At 47.4% G+C, this 12,105-nt stretch overlaps 1 protein-coding gene across 1 annotated transcript in view; it reads right to left on the reverse strand.

Annotated features, from left to right (window-relative positions):
* FHAD1 (forkhead associated phosphopeptide binding domain 1) overlaps window positions 1-12,105 on the reverse strand; it is a 136,569-nt gene that overhangs the window by 95,153 nt on the left and 29,311 nt on the right. Inside the window, exon 4 of the mRNA XM_030877800.2 lies at window positions 108-378. Coding sequence (XP_030733660.2) covers window positions 108-378 — 271 coding nt within the window. The remainder of the gene's footprint in view (window positions 1-107; window positions 379-12,105) is intronic.

Genomic DNA, 12,105 nt, shown 5'->3' on the forward strand with positions numbered 1-12,105 from the left:
CCTCAATAAAAAATTGTTTTTTAAGAAAAGGGGAAAGCAGAACCTGAGACCCACCCTCCTAGCCAAAAGCCCACCCCCTAAGCTGCCATGGAAGCGCCCATGAGTACCTTGCTTGATGATGGGAACCCTGTGGGCGGCTCTGTCCACCACGAAGGAGAACATCTTCCCGCTGGCACTCACGGGCCGCTTGTGGGAGGCAGGTGGGACCATGGGGGGCCCGGGGAATCCCGGGGACCAGCTCCTCTGCACTGGCGCTGGCCAGATGCCCGGGTGGAAGGGGGTCTGTGGTGGTGAGGGTGACTGGTTCGGTTGCTGGGTGGCCCGAGGTGGCTGTGGCCTTGGCCAAGGTGCTGGGCCCCTCACCCATGGGAAGGAGACCTGCAGGGGCAGACAAGAGGGTCAGGGGAGGTTACCAGCAGCTGAGGTGGTCTTCACCCTTCTGTCCCGGCGACATAATTGCTGCCCTAGATTTCAGCGTATAAGTCACTTCTCCCAGGAAGCCCTCCCAGACTCTCCCCAAATTTGGGATGGTGGTCCCCACCGTGGGTCACCTTGCACACTATTGCACCACCATTTATTGGGTGCAGCCTTCGTGCCAGGCACCCAGTCAAAAGATTCGCATGCATTACCTCATTTAATACCCCTGATGCTCTGTGATGAGCCCCAGGCTGAGCAAGACCTAGTGACTTTCCCAGGATCACAGATGTGGTAGTGAGCGTCTGGTATTGAGCGTCTGAGCGGGTAGAACGCCACCTCTGAGCTCGAGGGTGAGAGCTTTTTGTCTACCTTGCTCAGCACCGTATCCTCAGCTCCTAGAATACACCCTTGGCACATACAGAGTAGGTCCTTAAATACTGGTTGAAAGAATGAAGGAACACATCTCCGAGATTCAGCTCTCCAGGACACACGCATCCACATTGTGTCTCTCTCTGGCACTCCCATTCCGTCTGTTCCCCGAAGCCGAGAGCTCTGGGGTGGCCGGCACCCCAACTGGCTCGCACCCCAACTGGCTCATTAACCTGTGATCCTCAACATCTGCCACATCTGATCCCTGGCAGACGCTCCATAAACATCTATCGAGGGAACCTTTCTTCATCTGACCCAGCGGAAAATGTCTGTAGCTACTTTCAACAGACAGCACATCAAAATCCATCTAAACCGGGAGAAGCAAATGCTGAGAGGTGCTGACACCTGGCTTTGTCTTGGTTAATGCTGTTGTGGCCGTCCCACCCCGAGCCTAGTGGTTAAACCGTGACATCGTGAATGCTACCATTTATTGTAATTATTCACTGATTTCTCACAATAGCCCTGCAGGGGAGGAGCTCTCCTGATTCCTAGCTTACAAATGAGGCATGGAGAGGTTAAGGAATTCACCAAGCTCAGGTGGTGGTGGAGAGGGTGGTGGGACTGGGGTTCTGGAAAGCTCTTTCCCTCTCTGTCTCTCTCTCCCTTCTCTGCCCCCCCTCCCGCCCACAGTCTCTTGGCAGAAAAAAAACACACTTTTCAAGTAAGAAGCTAAGTTCAAAGGTTTGCTGCCTGTGGCGGGTCACGTTTCGCTTTCTGCAGACCGGAGACACATAATGAGAAACAGGACAGAATGCTTCCGAAATAGGAGCGCTGGCAGACAGAACTTCCTATAGCTCCAGCTGGATGGTATTCAAGAGGAAGGTTCTCCACTCACTCAGGTTCCCAAACCAGTCTTTTAGCTACAGTCTTTCCCAGCCAAGTCAAGAATCCGGTGAATTCCCCTGAAGACGTTTTTGGAGTCAGGGAGAATATTGTTCAGGAAAATCAAACTCCAATTGCCTGGCGACACCTGGCCCAGCATTTATGATGACACTGGCCCCGTTGAAACCTGTTTCAGGAACGGACTTGGCAGTGTTCCAGAACTCTATTACCTTATGTGAAGATTCGAATTTCTCTCCAGTGTGGGCACCTTGGTCTCCACCTAAGCTTTCTTCCTTTCTCTCTTTCAGAAGCTGAGGTGTCCTGCTCCTGCCTTGCACTAACTTCTCCATCCATCTTATCCCTTCCCGTCCTCTCCTCTGGGGCTGTCTTGCCTCAATCATTCCTATAACCTTTCCTCATCTATTTAATAAAGATTTATCGAATGAAAGGGCTGAAGGTGGGAAGGGGGAAATTTGAATATGTTTTACCCCCGCCTGCTAGAAAACAAATCTAGAGACCACAGGTAGTGTGGAGGAATTCCCTTTTTTTTTTTTGCGGTACGCGGGCCTCTCACTGTCGTGGCCTCTCCCGTTGCGGAGCACAGGCTCCGGACGCGCAGGTTCAGTGGCCATGGCTCACGGGCCCAGCCGCTCCGCGGAATGTGGGATCCTCCCGGATCGGGGCACGAACCCGTGTCTCCTGCATCGGCAGGTGGACTCTCAACCGCTGTGCCACCAGGGAAGCCCAAGGAAATCCCTTTTGTGCTGGGATGCTCAGGTAGATGTCCCTCACTGCCCACTAACTGCCAGGGTGCTAAAGGGAGTGGTCATATCTCATGCCTCAAGTGGTCCACTGCTGTAGTGGACAGGCCACAACCCACCCGGCTCTTCTGGAAATTCCAGGAATCTCCCTCCCAATCTGTTGGCCCGTTGCTGTGGGTGGGGCTAAGCAATCAGCCAATCACACTCCCTGGCCATACTGATTGGTTCAGTGGTGGGGCAAGTCATCCAATCAGAGCCAAGGAGACCCAAGAAGACTTGGCTGGACACCAGGATCTGGAGTGACCTGGTGGAACTTCAGAATGCAGCCAGCATGAGGGAGCAGAGCCCAGACATGGAGAGAGGGAAGCTGTTTATTTATTTTTCAAATTGTGGTAAATAACCTGCAACCTAAAATTTATCATCTTAGCCATTTTAAAGTATATAGTTCAGTGGTGTTAAGTATATTCACATTACTGTGAGATGGATCTCCAGAACTTTTTCGTCTTGCAAAATGTAAACTCTATTACCATTAGACAACAACTCCCCATTCCCTCCGCCACCCAGCCCGTGGTGACCAACATTCTGTCTCTATGAATTTGACTACTCTAAGTACCAAGTACCTCAGATAAGTGAAATCACATGGTACTTGTCTTTTTGTGACTGGTGTATTTCACTTAGCATAATGTCCTCAAGGTTCATCCGTGTTGTAACATGTCAGAATTTCCTTCATTTTTAAGGCTAAATAATATTCCATCATACAGTTTAGAGTGTATTCTGTTTATCCATTAAGCGTCATGGGCACTTGGGTGGTTTCTACCTCTTGGCTATTGTAACTGTGCTGCTGTGAACATGATGGGGAAGATAAGGAAGTTGGTTTTGAGCCCTGGCTGGGGTGCTACCCTGAAGGGCTCTATCCCTGAGGCCGGCTAGAGCTGGTTTCTGTCGCTTGCCGCACATAGGGCCCGAACGATAGGGCCCCTGGGGGAAGGAGTGAAAGATGTGTAAATGTAGCAGAGACTCCAAGCTCTTCGGGTTTAAAAATTAAAAAATGAAATTTGGGTTTTTCTTTTTCTCCGAAGTGTGTTGGTTGAGGGTAGCTTTAGTCGGATGGTTAAAGCTGGTTTTCTCTAGTTTGCCGGCTTGCTCTATCACAGGGAAGGTCAAGGTTTTCTCAGAAATTGCTGCTGGTAACTACAACGAAACAGGCAGGGAGAAAAGCAAACATAAGAAAAAGACTCACATCAAAAGCCAGCTCTGGGCTGTACAGGAAGCATGGGGTCAAGGTCAGTTATCGACAAGTCTGTTTTCATTATTTATTTATTTTAGATTTAATTTTATTTATTTTTGGCTGTGTTGGGTTTTTGTTGCTACGTGCAGGCTTTCTTTAGTTGCGGCGAGCGGGGACTACTCTTCGTTGTGGTGCACGGGCTTCTCCTTGCGGTGGCTTCTCTTGTTTCGGAGTGTGGGCTCTAGGCGCATGGGCTGCAGTAGCTGGGGCACGCGGGCTCAATAGTTGTGGCTCGTGGGCTCTAGAGCGCAGGCTCAATAGTTGTGGCACACGGGCTTAGTTGCTCCGCAACATGTGGGATCTTCCCGAACCAGGGCTCGAACCTGTGTCCCCTGCATTGGCAAGTGGATTCTTATCCACTGTGTCACCAGGGAAGTCCCCAAGTCTGATTTTAGAAACTTTAGTTTAAAAATACATGCTAATGCCTTTTCTCTTTCTTTGTGTCTGTTCTCTGACTATATGGTATGTTGCCATGGTTGGGTTTTTTGTTTTGTTTTTGAGGTAGCATATGTTATACTCCTGATTTCCTTTCCATACTACCTTTAAAATAGCAGGTTGTCAACCACCTGGATTAACCATGACCACATCCACGGCTGAATTTATATTAGCTTTAATAAACACGGGTCAATGATTTACTCAAGAAATCACTATCCATTTTTTTTCATATTATCTACTTGTTCTTTGTGTTATGTCTCCAATATCTGCTTCTAACCCTGTAAAGAGTGTAGGTTGAATGGGAGACCCTAAAAAAAATTCAAGGTAGTTTGCACATTGAGTGCCTACAGTACACGTGAATTCTGCCAGGAAGCCCTGGAGCCTGCAGAGAAGGTGGGAACTTAAACCTTGCCCTTGGAGAGCTTGTTATGTGCTCTGCCATTTGTAAGTAATTGTGGACAATACAACGGCTATGAGCCACTGTGTAGAGAAGCCACAGATGTGCCACAGACTCTGCTGGGTACTTAACGCATGTGGTCTCATCTGATCTCCAGAATAATCTTGGAGGAGGCATTTTACCCCTCATTATGTGGATTAAGAAACTGAAGCTCAGAGAGGTTAAATGACTTGCCCAAGGTCTCACAGCCAGGAAGCGGTGACACTATTTGACTCCAATACCTGTGCTCTTAGGACTTTTAGGTTACTCGAAGTCATGATTTATTACCTGCTTTCCATACTCACAAACAGATCTTAGATGGTTGGTTAGTGAACGATAGGATATTTTCCAAGTTAAAAAAAGGAAATGAGCATTAGATGGTGTGAAAAACCACAAGACATCGCATGGGCTACTTAGAAATGGGATTTTCTAGGAACACTGACAACTGTCTTATGGATGTGTTATTCATCTGGTACATGCCATGCCCTGGAAGCAGCTCAGAGGACCCCAGCCTCCATCCGGGAAGACCTGTGGTATGTTCACTGCTGTACCAGAGGAGTGCTGGGGCCAGCTGGTACCCGCCCAGAGAACCGATTGTTAAATGACCAGGAATTTTGCCAACTGGTTGATAAACACAGCTATTAATAAGAATTAACTTACATAAATTTACAATTAAATTATATCAGAAACAAAGGAGATACAAACTTAACTCACCCCTTCCTAATTATTTTACTCTATTTTATTATTACCTATGCTCTTGAGGTTATTTCGCTCTACTATATGTGTCTGTTGGAAATGCTACATAGTGATGTGTTACCACACCTCTCTTTCCATCTCTGTATTCAGGGATGTGTCATTGGGAGCTTGAAATTGACCGTGGAGGGCGTATTACACCATAGAAATCAGGAAATGTTATAAATCAGGGCTTGATTTTTAGAAACTTTTACAAATAGGTTTAATAATGGTGGTTCATGTAGAGCTTGATTTTTTTTGGTTTGTTTGTTTTGTTGATTGCCTAGACTTAAGACGGTAATGGAGAAAACGTTAACAATGCAGATTATACAAAAGCATGTTGTGTCTTAGCCATTATGTTATGAATAGAACAAAAAATTGGGGAAACGTTCTTCCAGTATTTGAAAATTATTATCTGATGCAGCAAAAAAGTCACTCATGTCACTGATGAATGTGTGATGTTCTTCTAACGTCTTTCTTTTTTCACTTGTATTATTCATAAATACAAAATATCCCCAAATATCCACCAGCGCTCAGGTCGGGAACTCTCTCATTCGTCAACTGCAATGAGAAATTGGCTGTGGATACAAGAGTTCAGCTAAAGTCAATGAAAACATTCTGTGAGACTCAGCTGGCTATACAGAATTTGCAAGAAAGAGTACTGTATTTCTTGTTATGTGGAAAGACTGGGCTACACATTCTTTTTTTTTTTTTTTTTAATTTATTTATTTATTTTTGGCCGCGTTGGGTCTTCGTTGCTGCGTACGGGCTTTCCTCTAGTTGCAGTGAGCGGGGGGCTACTCTTCATTGCGGCGCGCAGTCTTATTGCGGTGGCTTCTCTTGTTGGGGAGCATCGGTTCTAGGCACGCGGGCTCAGTAGTTGTGGCACGGGCTCTAGAGCGCAGGCTCAGTAGTTGTGGCGCTCAGGCTTAGTTGTTCTTTGGCATGTGGGATCTTCCCAGACCAGGGTTTGAACCTGTGACCCCTGCATTGGCAGGCGGATTCTTAACCACTGTGCCACCGGGGAAGCCCGCTACACATTCTTTATATCAGTAAACCTTATGCTATGCATGCATGTACTTTATTCCAGAGAGCTGGTCGTTAAATACTTACCAGCCAATCACTGGCTGTACTGGCGCCCAGCAGAGTGCCTGCTACTCATGGTAGGTGTTCGCTGACTGAGCTGAACAGTTGGCAAACGGAGTGTAAATAAAAAGGACTTTGATTCTGGGGCTGGGATGGGGAAAATACATGCTAAGCCTGGCGCATCTTGTAACAGCGGAGAGTAAGGAAGTGCCCAAAACGAAAAGGTGGGGAGATGCTCAAGGACACAGCAACCAACCTGAAAGAGCTCCCAGTGGCCAAGGCTGGAAGAATTTGAGCGATGAAATAGTTAATGAGTGTTGGATTATAGCTCAAAGTGTAAAATAAGTATACATGAGTCCATACTGACATAGATACATTAGGGAGTAAATACATAAAGGAGGGAGAAGAGACCGTCTTCTATACAGAAGAATTTAACATACATAGATGTGGAGGTCTGGAAGGGCCTGGGGGGTAGGGATGATGGTGCCAAGTAGGCACACGGACCGCAGCATGGAGGAGCCATGGACCTGGAAAGACAGAATGGAGACTATAAAACATGGCCAGTAGATCTCAGAAGCCAGGAGAGGAGGCTACTTGGTGCCAGGACAAATGGCCTTTATCTCAACGGCTCCCGGGGTGTCACCGTAACTCAGAGAAAAGGGTAAATTATGTACGGGGTTTCAGTGTGAGAAATCAGGATTATACATTTAGAACACAGAACCGCCAAGTTATACATTATTTTTAGGTTTTGGAACTTAAAAGAATTAAGTCCCTTTGAGCTGTTCAGAAAAGTCATTTGTTTGGGTTTTTCCCAGCCCCCATTTTCTTGTAAATCTTCAATCTTACGGTTTTTCCTTTCCTTTCAAGTTCTAATCAGCTTCCTGGTCAGTCCATAAAATGGGAAATAGAATCTAATGAGAAAACAGCCGGATTTTTGCAAATAGCTTTTGCTACTCCTAGACTTGGCCTACTCCAATTCGGTCTTGCCAGATTGAGAGATGGAATGAATGAATGAATGAATGAATGATCATCAACTAAGTTAAGAGAAGGAGCAATGTGGTTCTGGTTTGGTAACAAAGGGTGTGGTCTGCCAGAGGAAGCAGGAAGCGGCCCGGTTCCTGGCCGGGTCTGGGTTCTGTCTCAGCAGGATGCTAAGGGTTCAGCCCGTGCTCCCATCTCCACCTCCCCTGATGTCATCTGCATCGTCTGTAGACATCTGGTGACAACACAGCCTCAGGGGTCCTTTTGTGTGAGTTTTTGCTGCAGATGCCGAGCCTGAGGCTGTCTGCTGCCCCATGCCCTCCACTTCACTGGTCTCGGGAAATCGCCTTTGATATAAAACGCCCAGCCTCAGGATTTCTCATCACATCAGTAGGTCCCCACGGGACCTGTAAGAGCACAGGGTAGAGGAAATCCTACAAGGTCAGGTAGGAGATGACAGAGCTTGACCAGAAAGAGGCTTTGTTGTGAAGGGCACCATGGTCTCTGGTCATTCACTCAGTTGCCGGCTTCTCAACCCCGGGTACAGTAAAGCCACATCTTCCTCAAGAACGGGCCCTATTCAGAGGTCCCAGGAACGTGGAAACGCCACCCTTCTTGGGCATGGACAACTAAGGCCCCGACTCTGAGCTTCTCATCACACCTGTTCACCAGAGGAGAGAAATGAGCAACTCTGCTTCCTTGGAGACTGGCCTGGGACTTTTCCAATGGAAAAGTGGATTATTCGTCATTTTCCTCCCCCCAGATCCCTAGTGGCAAATCCCGTTAGGAAGGTTCCACTTAGGCAATAGGAATGCTTCCTAATGTCATGGACATCTTCTTTGTTTTTGCCTACCCCGCATCCACTTTTTTCCATCTTCTGGACGGGCACCTTAATTTTTTGCGGGGAAGACACCCTTTCCCTGACAATCCCGAGTCCATATAACTCTGACCCTTCCACTCCAGGGGTGAGCCCATAACCCAGGCCTGGCCAATCAGAGCACACTCCTTGCCCCTGGCCTCAGTGATTGGTTCAGGGGAAGCCCCATGATCCAAGCCACTGCCAATGAAGATGCTGGCTCTCTCCCTGGAACGGCTACTTTGTAGGGTGCCGGGGCTGCTGGGGGCCACTTTCCTACAGGGGAGGCGAGAGTCTCTCTGAGATTGTGAGGCTAACAGGGAAGAAAGAGTCAGATTCCTGACCATGATTTGGGCGCCTGGATCCAGCTGGGCCTACGCTGCAGCGTTCGGCCTTTTCAGTTACATGAGCTTTTTTTTTTTTTTTTTTGCCTGGGCTAGTTTTAGTTGGTTTTCTGACACTTGCAAACGATAAGATTTCCTGGACAGTATGCTTATGGAGACTTCAGCGTAAGCCTCACTACGTACTCGGAATGAAAGTTGTTTTAAAGGTAATGACACGCGCAGATAAAACCCACCAGACTGTAATCACGCACCAAAGGTACCTTTAAACGTATACAAGTAAAGCAGCGTCTCCAGAGAAGAACGATTTAAGACCAAGGAACCGATCATAAGACACGTAGTAAAACGCTGCTGAGAGACTCTGACAGACAAGTAGTTCTCTAGCTACAGCAGGCTTCAGGCTACAAACCCCAAATTTCTGCTTCAAAAGTGACCCAGGGAAGACATTCCATAGTTTTATTTATTTAGTTTTTTGGCCTCGCCCTGCACTTGTGGGATCTTAGTTACCTGACCAGGAATTGAACCCAGGCCCTCAGCAGTGAGAGCACTGAGTCCTAACCACTGGACCACCAGGGAATTCCCGACATTTCACAGTTTTAAAAGAAAACTTTCCAGTTGAAGAAACAGGTAACATTTATAATATGCACCTGTTGTGTATATAATATGTTCACGTCTAGTATATTTATCAGATACATGTCAATGTAATTATATTATTACTATATATGCAAATGCATATATATGCGTATGTATATTTAGAACCACATGTTTCCAGCTCTTTTTTAAAGAGGTGTTGAAAAGACTGTTCAAAATTTATTTTTCCAGCTTGTCTGTTTTTTCTTATTCCTCAGTAAACTTAAGCTATTAACCAGCACATTTCCCGGCACACAGTAAGGCTCAATCTGAGTGAGTTCTTTCTCCCCAGCTCCCCCCTCTACTTTAAGTTCTTCTTTCAGAAACCAAGTAAAATGAAAGAGGCAGTACAGCATAGTGTTACAAGCAGAGGCTGGTAAACGTTTTCTGTAGAGCCAGACAGTAAATATTTCCAGCCCTGAGTGCCATATGATCTGCCCAGCTAACTCTGCCGTTGGAGCAGACAACATAGGCAATACTGAAATGAATGGGATGGCTGTGTTCCCATGAAACTTTACAAAAACAGGAGATGGCCTGCATTTGGCCCTGGGCCATAGTTTGCCAACCTCTGGTTAAGAACTTGGGATTTGGCATTACACAGAATCTGGTCCAGCTCCCTGCTCTGCTCCTCCTCTGTGACCCTGATGAGTGTGTTATTTTTGTGCCTTGTCTGTAAAAAATAGGGATAATAACAGCCACTTCTTAGTCTGTGAGAAGTGGGTGAGATAGTGTACATGAAATGCTTGGAACACTTCCTGGTCCATAATAAATGAGCATAAAACATTAGCCATCAGGTATTATCATCATCATCAAAAAAGAAGAAGAAAGGGGGCAACTGAATTTGTCCAGGAACGGCAGCAATACCCCTGGTAAAAAGTTAGTGGATGGACTTCCCTGGTGGCACAGTGGTTAAGAATCTGCCTGCCAATGCAGGGGACAGAGATTCGAGCCCTGGTCCAGGAAGATCCCACATGCCGCAGAGCAACTAAGCCCATGGGCCACAACTACTGAGCCTGTGCTCTAGAGCCCGCGAGCCACAACTACTGAACCCGTGTGCCACAACTACTGAAGCCCGCGCGCCTAGAGCCCGTGCTCCGCAACAAGAGAAGCCACCGCAATGAGAACCCCGCGCACTGCAACGAAGAGTAGCCCCCGCTCGCCGCAACTAGAGAAAGCCCGCGTGCATCAACGAAGACCCAACGCAGCCAGAAATGAAGAAATAAAATAAATAATTAAAGAAAAAAAAGTTAGTGGAGCCAGGGACTTCCCTGGCCGTCCAGTGGTTAAGACTCCACGCTTCCAATGCAGGGGGTGCAGGTTTGATCCCCGGTTGAGGAACTAAGATCCTGCGTTGGTGCAGCTGAAAAAAAAGTTAGTGGAGCCAACCCAACAAGCAAGGAAGCCAGATAACTGAAAATGCATTTTCTTCTATTATCAGTTTCTTCGTTTTTACCCACATAATGAATCATCCCCTGTCAGCGTGTGAAATTGCAGGTTGGACTGGGAATTGCAAGACCTTCCTTAACCGCTGGGCAGTGAAGGACCTGCCTGGGCTCTCACGGCCCCACGATGCTTCGTGCTATTAGGAAAAGCCTCCAAGGGACTCAGGAGAGCTGGCTTTTAATCCTGGCTCTGGATCTATATGACTGATGCCTAACCTAGGGGAAGTCGCTGAAACTCTCTGAGCCTCAGTTTATGCCATGATAGGGGTGGTCCCAGGGACCTCTATAAAAAAAACTGAAGGGGGAAAGGGGACCTGGGATTAACGAGTAGCTCCTTGGAAGAAATTGGAAACTGAAGCTCAGAAAGGTAAAGTCAGTTGCAGCTGGCATTTCAACTTGGGTCCATCAAACTCCAAAGCCCTTGCTTTCTCGATTGTGTTCTGCAGAGCTTCCCCATTAAAGCAGCAAGGAATATTGGCCGACAGAGGGCGCTCTTCTCGCAAGACAGGACGTCATGACATTGCAGGGACAGAAGACAGTATCCAGGAGACACATGGGAGAGTCTGGCTGGACTGGGAACAGGGCAGAGCAGGCTACAGGGAAGGCCAGACACAGGCTATCATGGGGATGGGGGCTGCTGCCAAGGAGCTGTCAACCCCCTCATGGAGCAACTCGGCACGTCATTTGTGGCGCCTGGCTTCCTATTTCATTCTGGCCATTTCCCTCCGTTTTGCCGTATTTCAGAACAGAGAAAGACATGATTTATACATATGGGTGACGTGGGTTTCCTTACTCAGCTGCCTTGTAAGAATGGCGCCTCTGTGACTAGCACAGCTTGTTTCTACACCTCCTTTCCCAGAGCTCAGAAAGCACGAATAAAGGCAACAACAAACAAAACCCACGATACGGCAGGCACACCTGACCTTATGACTTCAATTTCCCACGCCTGGTGCCAAGACTCTATGGTATTAATCAACGGCTGCTTCAGGGCATTGCAGACGGCCCTGCGGGTTATGTCCTGCATAGCTTCAGTGGGCACCATCCACATGGACCACGTTGTGAATGGTGACCCTGGAGTTGTGCAATATGGCAGCCCTAGCTAATACTTTGATGAGATACCTATGACTTACAAAGTATGGTCCTGGGCACATCCTGGCTGCCAGTGTACTTTGTCAAACAAGAGTTTTTCTTTATATTTTTCCATCTTGTATGTTGTTCTATGGGTAATTTATCTGCAAATGTATTTATGTGCTAGTGGGGGCAGGTCTGGGGAGGTTCCCCTGTCCAGAAGGACACGTACAAAGGAGGCATCCTGGCTGCTCCATGCTGGTCTGCTTGACTCTAAAGCTGAGGGTTATCATGTGCTTATTAGGTGCCAGACACTGGACTAAGCAATTTACGTACTTTGCCCACTGAATACCACGGTCCCTCAAGGTGGTGGGAACTATT

The sequence above is a fragment of the Globicephala melas genome, chromosome 1, assembly GCF_963455315.2.
Source record: "Globicephala melas chromosome 1, mGloMel1.2, whole genome shotgun sequence".
NCBI lineage: Eukaryota > Metazoa > Chordata > Mammalia > Artiodactyla > Delphinidae > Globicephala > Globicephala melas.